Source organism: Narcine bancroftii, chromosome 1, assembly GCF_036971445.1.
Source record: "Narcine bancroftii isolate sNarBan1 chromosome 1, sNarBan1.hap1, whole genome shotgun sequence".
NCBI lineage: Eukaryota > Metazoa > Chordata > Chondrichthyes > Torpediniformes > Narcinidae > Narcine > Narcine bancroftii.
This window is the reverse complement of record NC_091469.1, coordinates 12,698,101-12,718,843: the sequence shown is the minus strand read 5'-3', so window position 1 is coordinate 12,718,843 and position 20,743 is coordinate 12,698,101. Positions and strand designations below refer to the sequence as shown.

Here is a 20,743-nt window from a genome sequence, read left to right as displayed (position 1 = left end):
CCCAACAAAACAACATTCTCCAGTCCTCTGTGCAAAACACGCAGACACACAACCCCACATATAGACAAACGACGCGTAAGCACGATAAGTATTAATCTATACAAATAAAAATAAATGTAGTTTCATGAATATGTGTGTCTCGGATGGTTAGTGTGAGCAGTTCCTTTGGTCGTTCAGCGTTCTCACTCACCCTCAATCTGGTGAGGCTGGCTCTGATATTCCTACAATTCTTTCCCAGCAGGAGCACCTGAAAAATGTTATGTGCAGAGTGGAACATCCTCAAACAACCAATGTCACTCCTTACCTACAGTACACATTCCCACACAATTCTCAAATTATTTGCTCCCCTTATGTCCAAAGTTCAATAAATCTAGACATGCAAATAATCAAGTTCATTATCATCTGACTGCACATATACAACCAGATGAAACAGTGTTTCTCCAGACTACGGTGCACGCACACACAGCAAATACTAATCGCGTAGACATAAAAATATATTAAATAAATGTAAATATTTTGGAATAATTTGCACATTTCATTTAGAAAAGACCTTAGGTTCATCAATCTCACTGCCTGCAGAAAGAAGCTTACAATTCTGATTTTGATGCTCCTGTACCTTCTTTCTGATGGTAGGGGTTCTCAATAATTCTTTCGTGAGCCCTATTTAAGCAACGGAACCAGAGAATGTAGTCAATACAGGAAAGGAAGATCCCAGTGATCCATGTTGTTGATCTCTGCATTGACCTGGCCAAATGCATCCAATTTCAAAAGTTTCCTTTACTGGACTGCTGCCTTTTCCTGGTCCAATGTGTCTTATAGAAAGTTTTGTCCAATTTAGAACCTTCTAAATCTCAATAAGATCACCCCTCATTCTACTTGGTTTTCCAGCAAACAGAGAACTAACCTCTATAATCTTTTCTCCAAGGAAATCATCTGAGAAATCAGTTAGGTAGACTTATACTTCTCCATTTCAATGACTGGTATTTGCATTCTTTACAAGGGATAAAATCTCTTGTATATTTAATGCTTCATTCTACAATACTAAATTTTTAACAATAGAGTGCAAATTAAACTCCAAATCCAGACATTTCTCAAGGTTGCCACTTAGAATAGTTAAGAAGGCTGATGGGTTGCTGGGCTTCATTAATAGGGGGAGTGAATTCAAGAGTCAAGGGGTCATGTTGCAACTCAACAAATCTCGGTGAGACCACATTTGGAATATTGTGTTCAGTTCTTGTCCCCTCATTACAGAAAAGATGTGAAAGGTATGCAGAGGGTAGAGGAGATTTACCAGGATGTTGCCTGGATTGGAAAATAAGTCTTATAAGGCAAGGTTAACAGAGCTGGGACTTTTGTATTTGAAGGATGAGAGAAGACTTATTAGAGGTTTACAAGATTCTTTGTAGGGCAGGAATAGCAAACACCAGATGACATCTGTACAAAGTGAACTGAGAAAAGTTTAGGGGAGACATCAGGGCAGTTGTGAGTGCCTGGATTGCCTTGCCAGGGGTATGGTGGAGGTGGAAACATTAGAGGCATTTAAGAGGCTCTTAGACAGGTACATGGATGAAATAAAAATAAAGGGTTTTGAGGTAGGGAGAATTTAATATTTTTTGGTGAGAACATATATTTCGGTACAACACTGAGGGCCAAGGGCCTGTAGTGTGTGTAATATTCTATGTTGAAATAAAGATGGTAAATGCTAGAAATATTTAGGTCAGGCCACAACAATAGAATGTTTCATGTCAGAGATGCTTCATGACAGGAGACAAAACAGGCTGGTAAAGCTGCAGAGAGGGTGGGAAAGGTAAGGTAAGGGTAAGACTGATAGGGTAAGACTGAGGTAACCATCGGATACACTGTAAATAAATTCATCTGGTCAATGAGTGAATGGGAGCAGTTTGAATGATAATATGGACAAAAGAAAATCTAAACTAAAAACAGAAAATGCTGTACATTCTCGACAAGAGATCAAGATGGAAAGAATGTAGATTGCAAAATGCAGAGCTGACGGCAGGTCAGCCTATTCAGATCCTCCACTTCTAGAGATAAAAAAAGGAAAAAAATGTCTTCATTTCCAGCATTTATGTGTATTTACTACTCCTTCTATGAATGGCACTTGACCTGCTGAGAGTTCCTTCAGCATTTTTGTACATCCTCTTCCCACTCCCTCACTTTCTCTGGGGTTTAACAAGCATTTTTTGTCTCCTTCCCAGTTCTAATGAAGGGTCTTTGACCCAAAACATTAACTCACAGATGCAGCCTGATCTGCTGAGCATTTCCAGCATTTTGTTATTACAGGTATATCTCACTTTGAGAATACACAGTTACTCAAATTTGCATTTACGAAGAAACTAGCGTTCACTTTTACAAAAAGATTTTCCCTTTTATGAAAAGCATGTGGTGAAAGCAGCAAGTCGTTCTGGAGGCTGCACGCACAACCCGAACAGCTCCTTCCCCGGGAACTACGATGAGATGTCAATAGATGACTTGCTTCCTCTCTCTCTACCCCAGTCTCCTGTACATCCCACCACCCCGACCTCCAAAGACACAGCCAAACTACACTGTACATGCATTATTTCTACGTTATGGGCTGTGTATTTATCATATCATTCCTGCTTTTAATAAATGTTCGTGTTATTTTAGGTTTTATCTGGGTTTTTTTTGGGTATGATTTGGTGGGTTATTTTTTGCATCAGCGAACGTTCAAAAAATTTTCCCATAGAAATCAATGGTAATCATTCCATTTTACGCCATTTCAGTTTACAAAAGGTTCCGTAGGAACAGCTTTAGTTTCATAAAGTGAGGTATACTGCATTTCAGATTTCCAGCATCTGCAGTTTATTTTTTGATTTTCAATGATGTGCAAATTAACAAGTTTCAAAGTCTAGGCTAATGTGCATGTTGCACTCATTTCCACAACCTTTTAAAACAGATGTGTACTCATCGCTTCAGCATAAAAATTAACGATCAGTAACAAGATAATCTTGTGAAATTCATTCATGCAAACCCTATTCCAACATTGCTAAATTTTATCTGCCCTGAATCTGGTTGTTGTAACCATTCCCCTGTCAAACATTACGAAAAATATTATCTTAGAGAAAGTGTGTCACAAACCAAGTTACAGTAAATCCCAACACTTCTGTGTACTGCTGGAACCTCAGAACAAAAATATAAAAGCATGTTATTTTTTCTTTGAACATAGTGAAGCACAAAACATTCCACACTCATTCATATTTCAACATTTCATTTTGTTATTGAGGACATTCGTCTGGAAGCATTTACGTCACAAAATGGTCACCAAAAATTCATCAGGCCATACAGTCATGAGAGCTTTTAACAACATCCGAAGAGGTCATCAATATTCCTTTCATCCACAATGAACAATAGCACCTTTTAATCTATCCATTTTTGCAAGGATGCAAATCATTATCTTCAGAACAGACAATCTTGGAGGAATTATCACAGCCTTGGGAGCAAATTAACCAAATTAACACACATGACTAAACTGACCTTGAACCACTAATTTCTTTGGTATTTGCAAATATTAAAAACAAGTATTCTTTGGTGATCCCATACGCCAAAAAATTGACCCTTTGAAATCTACAGACAGCTTTCTCAGTTAACCATTCCCCTTTTCCCAAAACCAACAAGATCCTTCAACATCAACATCTTACTGGTTGCTGAGAACATCTGAGAATACCTATTTATTAGACATGGTGTTTACCTTCAGCTTAAGCTTTGCCAGTGTGCAGATATTCCAATAGTGATGTTAAAAATATTTTGTGGAAATATTTATTCATAACAAATAAAAGCAGAAAGGACTTGTCTTTTTCTGTATTCAACTTATACCATCAATTCAATATATTCTACAAAGCTTCAGTGGCATGCATACTCCTTCCTACACAACGTACCCATGAAATGTTTCACATGCTGTTCTGATGGGCCCAGCTTCTACATCTTTGGACCCTACCTTTCTGATAAACATCTCCCCTCAAGCCTGGGTATTTTAATATCACTTTGCTCTTTTCTGTCTGTAGCTTGAGTGGCAGATGGCCACACCAGCATCTGTCACAATACAGCGAAATATGACCCACAGTCAGGCTGATTCGATTTTTAATCTGACCAGCCCCTCAGCAAAACAATCCATAAATAAAGCATTGTTTCCCCACACGTTACCAACTGGTGTGTCTGTACCTCACCCACCTACTTCCGCCCTTTTGCCCCATCTCCAAATTGTCAAACTGCTTGTCCGAAGTAGAAATTTCCACAAAAATAATGGAAACTTCAGTGCTCAATGTCAGGCTCTGAAGCAAATCCCATTCCCATGTTTATGAAGATTTAACATCTACCCAGATAATAAAAATAATTTAGCAATGGCCAGACAGGGCATGAACAAGTTCAGTAGGAGATGCTGGTTTGCTAACAAACCTTTGATGCACATTTGCAGTCTCTGCCTAGCTGTGAAAAATACTAGGATCAAAAAACAATTCCTCCTCCTGGCAGTTCTCCAAAGCTGAATGAAATACTAACAACCTTGGGTGCCATGCTTGATTCAGAGCCAAACTTCTAAATAGCCCCTCATCACAAAAACTACCTCTGCAGTATCACAAAGCTCTTCCAACTTCAGCTCAGAAAACCAAGGTGAAATCACACCTGGACTTTTGTGAGCAAGTCTGATCTTCCCAAGGAGTGCAACAATCGCCAAAAAAAAAAAATCGCTCATTGCTAAATGGGAGGAATCCTGAAAGAGATTATAGAGACTAGACCTGCAGTCTCATGTACAGAAGAACAGTAGGCAATAATAATTAATGTTGAATATATATGATCTATTCAACATTACAAAGGCCTTGACAAAGTATATCTGAAGATTATGTTTACCCTGGCTTGGTATCAGTCTCAAAAGAAGGAGTGAAAAGTTCAGGGGTCAGTTAAATGAGAAGCAATTTCTTCAGACGGTGACCTGTGAATCTCTGGAATTACTCAAGCGAAGGGCAAATAAATTTTTGGATACAAAGGGGGTTCAATAGTCTAAAGTGAGTAAAATGACATGGAACTAAAAGACCAGCCACAATCTGATTGCATGGTACAAAGTGCTCATTTTTCTTTTGTTCTCTTAAATCCACTGATAAACCTGAGTCATGCTATTCCAACAATTTGTCCTTTCAAACAAAATAATCTAAAAACTCTCCTATTTTGCAAAGTTTCATGCCAAATTCCAATTAAACAACAGTTTGAAATACTTCCTCATTTTCACATTCTCCCCATCTGCTCATTTCTCCACCTTTATATGTGTTTCAATACTACTTTTTCCACAAAAAAAAATTCCAAATATGCTGCGTCTTCAGCTTCCCAAATCCCATACAATCACTGGAATTCACTCCTAAACAATTTCCCTCCTCATGACAACTGTCAAACTTTTTTGTGACTCTTGGTTGTCTGCATTTATGTCATGTGACTCAAAAATCATTTTATCTGATAAGGTTGCTATAAATGTTTGAAGATATTGAAAACAAAATGCTCATATGATTTAGTCTTGATATCTAACCAATGTACTCTAACAACTTCAGTGAACCAAATTCAACATCATTTCCCATTTAAAAATGAAGTGCATGACAAGAGAGATAAATGGAAGAGAAAAAAAAATATTTTTTTTTTAATTTATGCAAAAATAAGTACTAATACATTTAAAAACACCAAGTTGGAAGATAATTATGCTCAAAAAAAGTAAGGTGATCAGATCAAGTGTAACAGCTTTGGTACATTAAAACAAAGAAAGATACTTGAACAGTTCAAGTTTATTGCCTCATGTACCAAAATGTAGTGATGGAGATTGTTTTGTGAACAGTCCAGCTAGATATCTCATACATAATACAACAACTAAGACAAAATAAAAGTTGAGAATCACCAAGAAAAATTAATTGGCAAGAGCAAAGACAGCACATGTCAATTACTTAGGTTCATTCAGGAGTCTAATAGCGGCAGGAAAGAAACTGTCCTTGAATCTGATAGTTCATGATCACCCACTCATGAATCTTCCACATGATGAGGGGAGGGGTAAAGAGAATGTGGCCAGTGTGGGCTAAATCTTTTAATGCAGTGGTTCTCAAACTTTTTCTTTCCACTCACATACCACTTTAAGTAATCCCTATGCCATCAGTGCTCTGTGATTAGTGAGGGATTGCTTAAGGTGGTATGTGAGTGGGAAAGGAAGGTTGAGATTCACTGCTCTAGACCCAAGTATTACTGAAATATTTTGCTTGAGAAAAATTTGTCATTGGCCTATTTCTTTAGAGTTATGAAACTGTGCACATAATGAGTCAATTAGGTACAATTAAAATAGTGGTTTTCAAACTTTTTCTTTCCACCCACATACCACCTTAACCAATCCCTTACTAATCACAGAGCACCCATGGCACACTTAAAATGGTATGTGAGTGGAAACAGAAAGGTTAAGAACCACTGTTTTAATCTGTTCGCTGCTTCTCAAAGGCAGCAGGAGTTGTGGGTGGAATCAATGGAAGGGAGAGGGTAGGGTTTGTGTGATGGTATGGGCTGTATTCATAACCCTCTGCAGTTTCTTGTGGTCTTGGGTGGAGAAGTTCCATACCAAGCAATGATGTATCCCAACAAAATGCTTTCAAAGGTGCACCTGTAGAGGGACACAGGTGACATGTCAAATTTCTTCAGGCTTCTGAGAAAGTGGAGATGCTGATCTTGTAAAGTGCATCGATGTGGGTGAACTAGGACAAGATATTAATCTACCCACCTGAGAACCCCCCTGAATAGCCAGCTACTATCTTCTCATTCTCATGGACAGGGAAGTGAAAGTCTCATCTACTTTCAGGCAGTTGAGATGTATTTTGAGTGCAGTAAAACAAATCTTGGATTTTAGGATCCATGTCGATGGAGCTCAGGAAAATCAATGCCTAGACCATAGGTCTTCTCAGTTTTCTCTCTATAATTCATCCCCAGCTCCAGGCCCCAAGATCACCCACCACTGATGTAACAAGACTGATCTGAGAGGCATCATGTTTACTCAACATATACCCTATATTAACATGCCAAGTTATACAACTGTACTACTTCCTAAATAGAGCCAATTCAGATGGCATTAGGATATGGAGCATGTGTACAACATTACTTAAAATGAAACAAATTTTACCATGGGTATACCTTGTGGAGTTGTCAGACAAGTCATGACATCCAGCAGCACCATGATGCACCAAGTCAAAAGTCTCTGCTCCATCGAACACCACTATTGTTGTACTGACATTCCACAAAGGAAAACATTAAAAGGGTAAAGAGTGCTCACATCAGCAGTGCATATACTAAAAATTGGAATACAGAGATGAGCATGGCCCCTGTTCGAGGATGACACGCAAATTCATGAAGCGATCGGTTTTTTTTTAAAAAAAGGGTAAAAAGAGAATGAATGACAGCTGGAAAGAAACAAACTAGAGACAAAGATATAATATGGAAAAGAACTTTGATTTGTGTACAAAGTAGGAAGGGCATTATCTTGGAATTTCATGACACAAGTTGCTAAAACAAAAATCAGGTGACTACTGGAGAAAAGTTCCCCTGAAACTATTGTCCCAAGGTTAACACAAAAATGAAAAAAATGTTTGAAATATCATGTCTTCATATGACAAGACATTGCTATATTTTTAGGCTAAATCACAATGCAATAGTTAAAACCCCATACGAAATACAGTAGGTGAGGAGCAAGTTAATTTTATTGCTAATAAAATACTTCAGGCCTCTGGAAAACACACATTACCTTGAATTTTTATATAACTTTGAAATATACCTACCACGAAGCTCTATTTCTCATTTACAAATTAACTCTATTCCCTTCCATGACCATGCGATTAACAAGCCATTCCCTTATTTATGGAACTAATACATCGACGTAGGTCTAAAGGAAACACTGTCCCATCTCCTAACCTTTGTAAATTTCTAATCTTTAAAAAAAAAAGGCTGCATGTTTAACTAAATATTGTCTACCCATTGCACTGAACATTTAATCCCCCAAACAAGTTTAGCAGGGCAGAAGACAGCAGTCTGTTCCTCTTTCCCCCGTTGACAGCGTAGCACTGAAGCTTCTTTACACCAGTTTCATTGACTAGTATTGGACCAGTATAGTCTGTTTGCTAACTGATCTTTCCCTGCGACACCACTTCACTACTGTTTTACTTGCTGAACTATGTATGCAAAATCATACTGATATTATGTACAAATCATTTAATATTCCAAAATATTTCTCATTTGCTTAGAATTTCGCCACTGCAACCATGAGATAAATGATCATCTTAATCAGTCAAGGCACATCATTCACAAAACAGAATTGAATTGTGGTTGGTTTATTTATTACCTTATCATTTGCCAAAATACTTCATGCATGTTTCTTCACAATGCAATGAATTTGTCCAAGGAAGCACATTAATACAATTAGCACTCGCAATGTCATAAATGGTGATAGATGACATCATTATTGAATCATTTTGATCAAAATACAATTCACAGCTCCATGTTTGACAGGCAGCCCTGGTGAGTAAAGTACTGAAAGCAATCCCAGCTTGGCCCTGATCAGGAGGATGTACTCGACAGTTTTGGGCACAAAATGCTCAGGAACCTTGCAATCAGTCTAGAAATCTGATGACGATAATGGAGGAGTATTCCTGTACCTGGTGGTACGAGTCTTGTGGCAGCAGCAAGAAAAGAGCACATCTTGGTGGTGTGGATTTTTGATGATTGCTGCTGCTTTCTGATGACACCATTCCATATAGATTTTCTCGATGGCGGCAGGGCTTTCCACTCAGAGGTATTGGTACCCCCATGCCAAGTCGTGATACAACAGGACAGCACACATCTTTGCCAAGGTTTACAACGTCATAACCCTGGGAATGTTCTGCTTTAATTACAAGATTCCTTTCTGTACTTGAAGGATCCAGACCTGAAACACTGAAACATTTCTACCCATAGATGTTATCTGACCTACTGAGTTTCTCCAGCAGTTCTGTCTGCTTAAAATTTCAGAATCTGCAGCATTTGTGTTTTCTTCCTTTTAGTTGTGTTCATTACTTTGCAACTGTTTACCAATGTTATTAGAGTCCTTAAAGCAGTGATCAATTACTTGAATCCAGCAATGCGGGCTATACGGCTCCCCCTGGGGCCCACAGAACATTTAAGTGGGCCATCAACTGAAATCTTTTACAAGACGGGCTCAAGGTGTGCAGGGGGGACATGGAAAATAAATGGATGAGGCTTTTGGCGGAGGGGTTGGGTGGGAAGGAAAGGAGTCTGCCATTTGGCTTTGCTGTATAGTTGCCAAGAAACACGATTTTTTTTTAGAAAGTTGGAGGCGTTTGGAGACAGCCTCGAATGACCTAGATAAATGTGGAAAATTAGCAATGTTTTCAGAGCATTTCTTACATCGACACGATTGCGTTTAACTAAAGTGGAACCAGCTTTGGCTATGAATTGCCTTCCATGTAGATTTCCTCTTGTTCTTACACCTCATTTTGCTTCATTTTCAAGATATGCAATGTTCATCGTTTTCCATAAAATTTATGCCGACGTTTGAGTTAATTTGTTTTATAATAGTTGACTTTTGTTACTTCTAAAATTAATTTTACCCATGAGCTCCTCGGCAAAAAAAGAAGTGCCTGCAGTATTTGGTGGAATACTTATCATCACTGTTCCCTCTGAGCTCAGGATCTCCAAGTGGTTGATATTGACATCCTGGGGGTCGGTGGGACCATCCAAGAGGTCGATAAATGCCAGGGGATCAAAAGGAGGGATTCAATTGAAAATAGTGCAATGGCATTGTTGGCCAACCTCTCGCAAGAGCGGGCCTTAGTGGCCACCATGCTGCATTTGACTTCAGCCTTTAAATTACTTTAGAGCGAACGGGAAGGCAGAAAGAGTTATGTGTTTTACATTTGTGTAATTGTAAAATTTTTGGACTAATTTTTGAGGCAATAAAGAAGAGGCAAGTCAACTTTTGCACGGGTTGAACTTTTTACCTCATGAATATACCTGCATCGTTCAAGGTGCTGGGAACTTGGATAGCCAGAACTGCGTGGTAGGTTCATGGTCAGGGCAGCAGTAGCTGAGATGGGCAGGCAGCCAGGACAAGGAACCATGGCTGGGCATTCAGATGCATAGGCGTCGGTGTCGGGATCCATGGTTGGGAGTTCGGATGGGCAGGCAGCAGGGGCAAGGATTCATGGTCAGGGGATCTAAGGCCAATTTACACAGGATCGATTATTACTCGAGTATATGATGCCTATGTTAGCACATCCCATCCAGAGCCGCCAACCCCCGCTCCCCCAAATCCGGTGCCACAAGCCCCACCCCCTCCATCAGGAGCCACCACTCCACCCTGTACAGCACTGCCAACCACCCCCCCACCACCCCCCCACCCCCAGGATTCCATGCCTGGGATTGATGAAGGATCAAGTATTCGAAGGGGTCAATGGTCCAAAAGGTTTGGGGACCATTGCTCTAAACTGTGCTCTCATAAATATGTTTTGCAACCAGCACACAAAGAAAATTAATGTGTGCTCAAAAGGTTAGTAACCTAAAATAGTAAGTATTGAAAATAATCTCTTAGCCAATTGTTTCTGTTAACTAGGTTAGTCAGTTAAACAAGTAGTTAACATACTTGTATTACATTAAAACATGCCAATACTGTTAGCCATGAGAGATAGGCTGTGCCAAAATTATCCTGAAACAATTTCAAGTTTACATTTACACAAGCATTCAGTGCGCACATACTTTTGTCTCAGGAAAAAAAAATTTGCACAAGATTTTTGCACACACTGACAACAAAAAAAGGTGGAAGTATTGTTTATCATGTGGTTTCATTAGATGCTTTCAAAACCCTTCTCTGTCCATGTGTTTGAATACATTTTCAAACAAAAGCACTAGGTCAAACAAGCTAAACCAACATTTAGAGACTATATAAAGAGAAGACAGGTAAACCCTATGGAGAAAATTTTGGGAGAAGGCCATTGCTCAAACAGATGATCACTGAAACATCACAGACATTAGAAAAGGGTCTTCCTGCATCATACAAGATAAGTGAATTGATTGATGAGAGTGGAAATGTTCATAGCATCACTGAGCCATTTATTTTGCCTTCAGTGTCCATAAAATCTGATATCATGAACTTAAATGCCAAATAAATTTTTGAGTAATTCCACTGTTTCTAGAAGAATTGATGAGGTGGCAAGGGACATTGAAAAACAATTAGTCATTTCATTTCAATCCAAGAAATACACTTTACAATTAGAAGAATCGACTCTGCAAGAGAACAACGGGCTTCTCATGGTTTATGCCAGATGCGAGAATGGAAATGAGCCGATGGAAGAGATGCTGTTTGCCTGAAGGAATTGTTAAGAATTACAGAAACAAGAACAGTATTCCATTTGAGAGCATAGTTAGGTGCCTGTGCAACTAACGGTGCCGCTTCACTTGTCGGACGATGCAGAAGATTCATCACACGGTTGAAAAATATTGTACCTTCAGTCTTTACTGTACATTGCATCATTCCTAGGGAGCACGTAGTGGCTAAAATCTTAGGAGGACAGTCAAATGTTTTGCTTTAAATTGTCATAAAGAGTGTAAACTTTATAAAACCACATCCCCTTCAAGGAAATTTCCAGAAAATGATAACATTGCTGCTGCAAACTGTGGTGGAGTGGCTGTCCAAAGGAAATTCTTTCTTGATGCATTCTGGGACACATTCTTTAACGAACATAGAGAAAAGCTCGTTGATACAAAGGTGGACAATTTTATCTGGCACATAGCTTTGACAAACTCAATTTATTGAACAAGACCGACAGGGTAAACACAATAACCTCATTAAGAGTAGAGAAACCTTTGTTTCTTTCCTTAAAAAGCTTTAACTCTATTGGAGTTTTTACAATTTTTAATTTTTAAAAATTTTTAATTTTTACAATCAGGAATTTTTACAATTTCCAAATCTGAACACGACCGCAGACGCTGAAAGTCGATGACATTACAGTTTATGTGAAACACCTAATGCAAATACACGCATATCTGCAGGAAAGATTTAATGACCTCAATATCCCTTGTTGGACATCAGATCCATTTGAGAAACAGAAATTCAAGAGAGGTTGATTGACATCAGCCCAACTGGCAAGATAGTGGAAACCAAGTACACAGTGCAGTTACTGTCGGACCACTCCCCCTTGACTTTATCAAAGCCATAGAATGCCAAATAAGCAGGTCTCAATGTATAGATGGTGCCTGAATACTTGCTGTTGGGAAAACTGGAACTTTGTAGCTTTGTTAGTGCCCAGATAGAATTGTTCTGTGAGATGAACTACCCCTCTACTGAGGATAATTTCCTAATATAGGGCATAATAAAGGCTTACTTAAGGGGCCAGATCATTGGATATACCAAAAGCATCAAAAAGGGGCACATGAAGGGAATGGGTACAGAAGAAAAATGCAGAAATTTGGTAAATAAAAAGCTCAAGTACATTACAAACATATAAACAGAAAAGTTGATTTTAAGATCTAGACAGCAGTCTTATGAGCTGGGGGAAGAGGGGCCACAAAGTCTGGCAGCTGAGGACAGAAGAGGCCTCAAGAACAATTAATGCAATTTGAACAGGGGAAGACAAGATCTTAAACAAATCAAAAGAAATAAATGATACATTTGGAAGGTTTTACAGGGAATTGTATAAATGGGAATCAAGGGGTGATCCTTCCAAGTAGTCGATTTCTTGCTTTCAGTGGACATACCAAATGTGGATCAGGAAGACTGAGTGCCCTTTCTCTGAAGAGGAGATTGCAGCGACCCTGACCTCTTTACAGGCTGGCAAATCACCAGGAGAGAATAGTTTCCCCACTGAATTTTATAAAGAGTTCAAAGATCTACTTATACCCCTTCTTATGAAGGTAGTGGATCAGACGGCAGAGATACATACCCTCCCATCTTTCTCATCATCACGGAGATACCCAAAAAAGGGGGGATCCAATTGAGCCCACCTCATATAGACCCACCTCGTTATTAAATAGATTATAAAATCATTGCAAAAGGATTGGCAAATAGGTTGACAGAACATTTGCTGAAATTAACAAATCCAAATCAAGCTGGATTTGTAAAAAGGGGGCTATAGGTAGATTGCTTAATATAGTACATCTGGCACAGTCAGGGGTGAATCCAGAAGCGTGGGTGTGGAGAAGGTCTTCAACAGACTGGAGTGGAACTTTTTTGTTTAAGGTATTGGAGAAGTTTGGATTGGGACAAACATTTATTAACCAGGTGAAGACATTTTACCATAAACCTCAAGCAAAAATGATTAAAAACGGGCAGTGTTTCTATTGAGTAGGTCCAGTAGGCAGGGCTGTCTATCATCTCCAGCGCTGTTCATACTGGTAATTGAGCCACTGGTGGAAGCCATTCGGTAGGATCCAGATATAAGGAGGTTCAGAGTGGGCCAGGTGATTCACCTTTTCGCTGATTATGTGTTAGTGTATTTGACAGATCATGAGGGGTCATTGGCCAAGTTAAAGACCACACTGCAGGATTATGGGAAGGACTCAGGTTATAAGGTAAATCAGGACAAAAGTTAAATTATGCCTTTGATAAATGGGGATTATAGACAATATCAACAGGAAAGTCAATTTAAATGGCTGTAGGAAGTATTTGGGGATAAAAACAGATAAAGCTTTACGTAACTTATACAAACTTAATCATCTCCCTTTCCTCGGGAAGATTGAGGAGGACACTGGTGCCAAACACTGGTGGGCAGAATTTAGTGTCAGAATGAAGGTGACACCATGGATCCAATATCTTTTTCAATCATTACCAATTTCATTGTCCCAGGACTTCTTTAAGACACTCTGTGAGTATGTCAGAAGGTTCCTGTGGAATGGTAAGGAGGCTAGAATCTCTATGGAAAAGTAGATATGGGATTACAATTGTTGGGGGGGGGGGGGGGTTAAAATGACCGGATTTCAAAAAATTTTATTGGGCAGCCCAGGCAAGGTTTATTGCCTCATTCTTTGAGGGCATCCCCCGCACCCACCCATACACAAATTGGACTACAGATAAAACCATACTAAACCTTACACCAGATATGGAAAATAATAAATTAATGTATCTGACGGAAGGTGGGCATATCTCCTAAAACACCTTTGACCCAGAATAAGTTAACAAGGGTAACAAGATCCTGGACACCTGGTGCCAGAAAGGGATCAGGTGTATCAAGGACTGTTATAAGCAAAGGCAGTTCATGTCATTCGAGTAGTTGAGGAACAAATATGGTTTATCTAATAGAACATTCATCTGTTATCTCCAAATAAGATCTTTCTTAAGGGAAAAATTAGGACCACGTATGACCCTACCTATAGTAAATTGGAGATTCTAATTCGACAGAGGAATATGCATAAATTTATTTCTCAAATGTATTACATATTCCAAAGCGATGGCCCAAATCCAGGAGTTGGACTTTGGCATAATGATCAATTAAGAGTGGTGCGGTGGCAAGACCTGTGTCTGGACAGTGTGTGACTGGGGTTGTTAACGGTTGGTGCAATACCACTTGATGCACCAGCTGTACCTCACACCACAAAAATTACTTAAATGAAAGCCTGAAATATCAGCAATGTGCTTTATGTGTGGTGCGGAGATTGGAACCTTTCCCACTCCACCTGGCTCTGTACAAAGGTGAGATCCTTCTGGGAGGACCTGGGGGACATTCTGTAAAAAATTACAAAGGTGGATTTTTCACAAGATCCAGGGTGTCTGGGAGATATTGGGGACACGAGTTTTAGACTGTCCAAATATCAAGTTCAGTTCATGAAGGTCACCTTCAGTAGTCAGGACGAGTATAGCAGTTATGTGGAAGTCCAGCTCCCAATTAAATATCACACGATGGAGTATGGAAATGCAGAACTGCATTGCCCTGGAGAAAATCACTTACCATTTAAGGAGGAAATAAGACACATTAGTTAAAGTGTGGCAGCCCTATTTGAAATACATGGGCACACAGATGGACTAGTTCCCCTCCCTTCAAAATAAGGACACTTTAAAAAATCTGATCCAGCAGGGAAAGGAGTGGAGTTAAGGAAGTGGGGACATGGCGCAGGCAATGTGCATTTTTTTTTTTTAATTTGTTTTGTTAGTTCTGTGTTTTAGTCTTTTCTTTTTATTCCTTACCTGTTTTTGTCTTACATTTCAGTGGGGGCTGTGAATCCCACTAGTATTTGTATCTGTATAATTATATGTTTGGGGTGAAGGAGGGGGGATAAATACAGACTCTATACATTACTCGAATGTTGAAAAAGATTGTATTGGTTGTTTGAATAGCTTTACAAGTCCATAAAAAAACTAAAATAAAATAATTCTACCCCCCCCCCCCCCACCCGCCCAAGACTCCAATTTTCTCCCACCATTCAAAAAATACCAAGGGTTTAGGTAAATTGGATATAAATTGGGGGGCACATACTCGTGGGACGAAACAGCTGTTATCATGCTGTATGTTTAAATTTATTTTTTAAAACTTTAATTTAAAATTAAATTTTTTTTAAAAATCACACATTTAAATTCAAGTGACCTTTGACTCTCGCTATCCAATTTTGAGCCTGATATCAAAAAAAAACTTTCACAGGAACATCGAGCTCACGAAAATTTTCATTTTATAATTTTTATTAAGTTTTCACGTCCTTGGGGGGGGGCGTGGCAAGATGGCGTAGGGAGCGGACGTGCCTTCCCGGTCTCCCCCAGGCAGTTATATAAATACCCGTTTTAAGAATATTTATTTTTTGTTAAAAGTCTTTGTTTTGTTTATCAATTGTTTTTAGTTTAAAATGGCAACAAAGATCAAGGAAAATAGAGTTCAAATACAGAACAAAACTACACTCTCCGACTTTGGAAGAAACTCGGCCTACTTGCCCAGACAGAACCACGGAGTCAAGGCTGGAATCTTCTTAAGAACGGAGCTCATTAATTGGACTGTCGGATAAGCTGGCCTTGGACACCCCTCTGAAAGATGGTGATGAATATTGATTTGAAATGTTTTATGAAGATAAATTGCAGTAATTGGCATTGGTTGCCCGTGAGTTTTAAAAATCCAGATAACATTAAAGTTTATTAGTGATTTTTTTTGGATGGAATATCGGAAGAGTGAATTTATTATCTGTGAGTATGAATACATTGCAAACAGATTTTAATAGTTTTGAAAAGGTTTTTTTTAAACTAAACAACAAGATCAGTTTAATATTGAGAAAATTGGAAAAAACGGAAACTTTATTAAATTTGGAAACTCAGTAGAAAGAAACTATGAACAAGATTGATGATTTATAAAATTAAAGTTGAAGGAGCAATGTCCAAGAAGAGTTAAAAATTTTGAGTAAGTTTTTCTTGAAAATAAACAATAATTTCAACTTAACATTGAGAAGATTGACAAAGTGGAAAATTGGGAAACATAGAAGAAAGAACTTATGAATAACATTGATGCTTTAGAAGATCAAGACCGAAGGAATTATGTTCAAGAAAATTTTAAAAGATTTGAAAAAACTTTTTTTGAAAGTAAGCTACAAATTCAACTTGAGACTGAGAAGAATGGAAGATTCGGTATTGAACTGGGATGTTCAGAGGTGTTTTAATTCAGTGGATGAAATTCAGGAAGACTTAAAAAATTTTTTAAAAAAGCTTTTATTGATTGTAAACAATGTTTAACTCAGTGTTGGGAGGGTGGAAAGGGTGCAAAATTTAATATCAAGTTTGGATTCAAAAAAAAGAGTTTATGAATAAGATTGGTTAAATTGATGGACCGGGGTTTTATGGATATAAGAAATGATGATTTTTCGGTTTATACGTGTATTTTGTCTGGCTGGGGGGGGGAAGGGGTGGTACTTCTGCTCCCGAAAGTTATATGCCACTTGTGGTTTATACCACACCCATTTGGGTTTTTGGGAATTAACCACCACAAGGTGGTTTCCTAAGGGGTTAGGGGAGGTGGGGGGGGGGGGGGGTGAAAATTTGAAAATTATTTAGTATCTATTATGTAATATTATACTAAGTCAATTTGAAATGAATGTATGGAGATACTATAAATAAATTTCTAAAAAAAAAGTTTTCACGTCCTTTAGCTTATGCTTAAAGTTCCCTAAAGACTCATTTGTGTACAAACCGTTGCACTCTAACAATTTTTTTTTTAATTTTCTGTAATATTTATGCTTATGTTTTCTTCTTTCCTACCTGTTCAATAAGAATGGTTTCCATGTATAAATAGAATTCCTGTATTATAGCCAGGACAGACAACTCAATTTTAAAAGACTTGGTTAAAATATGGAGTGAAACCTGTGGAGGCTCTCAAGGGAAAAGGACCTATAAGACCAAATGAACTTGTACACATGACTTTGAACAATAAAATTTTGGAAACCTGGTATCATAAGGGGATACCATGTCATTTGAGCAGCTGAAAAGAAATATGACTTGTCCAATAAGACATTTTTTGTTATCTTTAGTTGCGATCCTCCGTTAGGGCCAATTTGGGCCCTGAAATGACTCTACCAGGACTGAATGAAAAGGAGAAACTACTCCATGAAGGAAATGTATTCAAGTTTATTTCTAGAATGTAATTTTTAATTGAGGGCCCAAAGCCAGGTTTGCCTAAGTCTAGGGTGAGATTGGAGTCAGACCTAGACACAACAATGACAAACAACTCAGCTCAGATGTACGTCAGGGAAGTTCGTTGGCTACTATCAATGCCAGGTGTTGATTGGTTCATTATAATTTTCTCCATCAACTGTACATCAACCCACAGAAATTACACCAATAAAAACCTGAATTATCAGAGATGTGTTTTAGGTGTGGTATAGAGGTTGGTTCATTTTTACATTCTACCTGAAGTTACACGAAGGTGAGGCCCTTCTGGTATGACCTCTGTGACACCCTAACCAATATCACAGATATCACCATCCAGTAGACCCAGAGTTTTTTTTCTTTTGAGGAACTTGACCACTATTAATTCTCAAATTTTAAATTCATAAAAATTTCCTGATGCGTGGCTAGGAAATGCACAGCAGTAACATTAGAAGTCTGACTCCCATCGACTCATGTTGTCTTCGGAAATGAATCGCTGCATCCCACTTGAAAAGGTCACATAAAATCTCAGGAAGAGTATAACACCTCCCTAGAAATCTGACAGCCTTAATTAGAGCATATAGGTACCTCACTGGTGCCAATATAAAGTTACAATTTTTACTGGCTAGCAGTAGACATCTGTAAAGATTTTAAAACTGTGCTATTATAGTGTCTACATGTGTTTTATTGCATGCATTGACAATGGGATCATTTCTTTTCTTTTTCTTCATTATTTCTCTGTTTAATAGGACTTGTATAGAGAGGAGGTGATGGAGGGAGCAGTTTTCTTTATGTTTTACATTTGATATGATTGTTGATTGTTAAATATATTAAAATTATAAATAAAATATTACAAAAAATGATTTCCTATTTGTCTGTCTGTTCTAGAACTCACATTTGTTTCACTCAGGGTAAAGCCTTGTTTTTTTTTTTTCACCTCACTTAACAAATGTTTTGTATGTTTTTTTTAATGTCATCAGTAGCAGAGAAGTACAGAAGCAGCCAACTAAATTTGACTGCTTCATAGGGAAGGAGATGCATAAATATTGGGCAGAGTCCTAAGGGGGCCATAGCATAAAAAAAGTGGAAAATGCCTGCTCTGAACCAGTCATTCTCAAGGGGGCCACAACACACTTAAGTAAAAGCCATGTTTTCTTTTCACCTCACACAACATAAATCTTTTTTGGGTTTTTTTATATAATCTTTGGAGGGAAGTACAGAAGGAACTGAAACTAAAACTTGATCACTTCACAGGGAAGAGAGCCCATAAACCTTGGCCAGATCTAAGAGGCCCACAGCGGAAAGAAAGTTGAGAATGGCTGCTCCAAACCGTCCACTGAAATAGATCCAAAGACAGGCTTCCAATAACACTCAGCATTAATGCACCTTTCTTGAATGTTGACACCTAGTATTAGCAACATCACCCATTCTGAGAGGAGGAGGGAAACAACATTTAAAATTATGAAGGGGTTAGCTAAACATTGAAACTTCCTCGTGTTTAAGAACGGAATAAAGGATATATTGGTTGGACAGGCAGCAATGGAGTATCAAAACTTATACAGACCAGATCAGTGATTTTCAAACCTTTTCTTCCTATTCACGTACCACTTTAAAGTATTCCCTATGCCATAGGTGCTCTGTAATTAGTAAAGGCTTACTTAATGTGGCCTGCAGCTGACGTGGACTTTTTTACCCCCTCCATAAATCTTCGTCCGCGAAGCCAAGCCAAAGAAGACTTAATGTGGTATGTTGAGTCAAAAGAAAAAGTTTGAAAACCAGTTTTAATCGTACCTAATTGACTCGTTATGTGCATGGTTTCATAACTCCAAAGAAAATGGGCCAATGACAATTTTTCTCAAGCAAAATACTTCAGTAACAATCGAGTCCAGAGCAGTGGTTCTTGAGCTCCCCCACCCCTCCATACCACCTTAATCACAGAGCACCTATGTGGCATAAGGATTACTTAAGGTGATCTGTGAGTGGAAAGAAAAAGTTTGAAAAACCACTGGACTAGATGGTTTAAATAAGAAGATTTATGCTGTAAATTCAACCATATCACAATTTGTCTATGACATCATGATAAATTCCTGTGTGTATTTAAAAGAAAGCAGAAGTAAATTGTTGTCAATCTTCCCATTTCTAAAAATTATTCCACTTGATCCTGATGAAATAAAAACCAAAATCAAACAATTCTTTCCCAGAAGGCTAACAAGTAGTGCACATTTGTTATGTAAAACCTTGACAAATTGGAAAATAAATCCACTTTAGGTTGGGGGCGGGGGGAAAGAGAAAAAAAAATCACTAAAGGCTCCATGTAGTCACACCAAAAAAAATGAAACTTTCTTGACTTCACCTGGTTGGATAAATTAATTAATGAGCTACATGAACTGGTGCAAAAAAATAAGGCCTCTCCTGGTGACTCAAGCAGTAATGAAAAAATCTAGTCACCAGATGATAGCACTACTGTGTCCCCTTTATGAAACATTAGTATGAAGTTCAACTAAAAATACTTGGAGAAAATTAATAGAACCAAAAGAAATGATAATTTCAAGTTAGCTTTATAATTTTTGCAAAATTACTGATACAAGAGTCTAGCCCTACAACAAAACCAGGTTGCATCTAGGTTTTGTGGAAATGCAACAAGGTTACATTCTTGCTCTGCACCTAAGCCCTGGGCTATACTTTAAAAAAAAATCAGTGCAGAAACTGAACCAAAAATGTCTGCAAATAATCAAGTTGTATCATATTTAACCAGCTTTTATTTTTAAACTCTCCCACAACTTTTGTCAAAACACATTGCCAAAATGAACACCTCCCATACAATGTGATATCTATTTATATTTAAAAACAGAAACGCCAGAAACATTCAGCATGGAGCACAATTCATGTTTCAGATTTCTCTTTCCCAGCACTGAAGATCTGACCAGAAACAGTCAGCCTTTCCCCAGATACTGAATGATCTGCTGATTGTTCCCAGCATTTTGTTTTTACTTCAGATGTCCAGAACCAGCATTTTTTTTTGTCCAAAAAAAAAAACTGGTGGAGGAACTTAGCGTGTCCTATTGCAGGGTCTGGACAGAAACATCAACAATTCCACTCCCCCCCCCA

At 38.3% G+C, this 20,743-nt stretch overlaps 1 protein-coding gene and 1 non-coding gene across 2 annotated transcripts in view; one reads left to right on the top strand and one right to left on the bottom strand.

Annotated features, from left to right (window-relative positions):
- The window catches only part of LOC138735497 (E3 ubiquitin-protein ligase UHRF1-like), a 125,455-nt gene extending 115,262 nt beyond the window's left edge, over positions 1-10,193 (bottom strand). The window contains exon 1 of the mRNA XM_069887462.1: positions 10,032-10,193. Coding sequence (XP_069743563.1) covers positions 10,032-10,193 — 162 coding nt within the window. The remainder of the gene's footprint in view (positions 1-10,031) is intronic.
- LOC138752150 (U6 spliceosomal RNA) lies at positions 7,308-7,409 on the top strand. The gene has a single exon (XR_011350413.1). It is a non-coding gene; the product is annotated as a U6 spliceosomal RNA (small nuclear RNA).
- Positions 10,194-20,743: the final 10,550 nt, after the last annotated feature.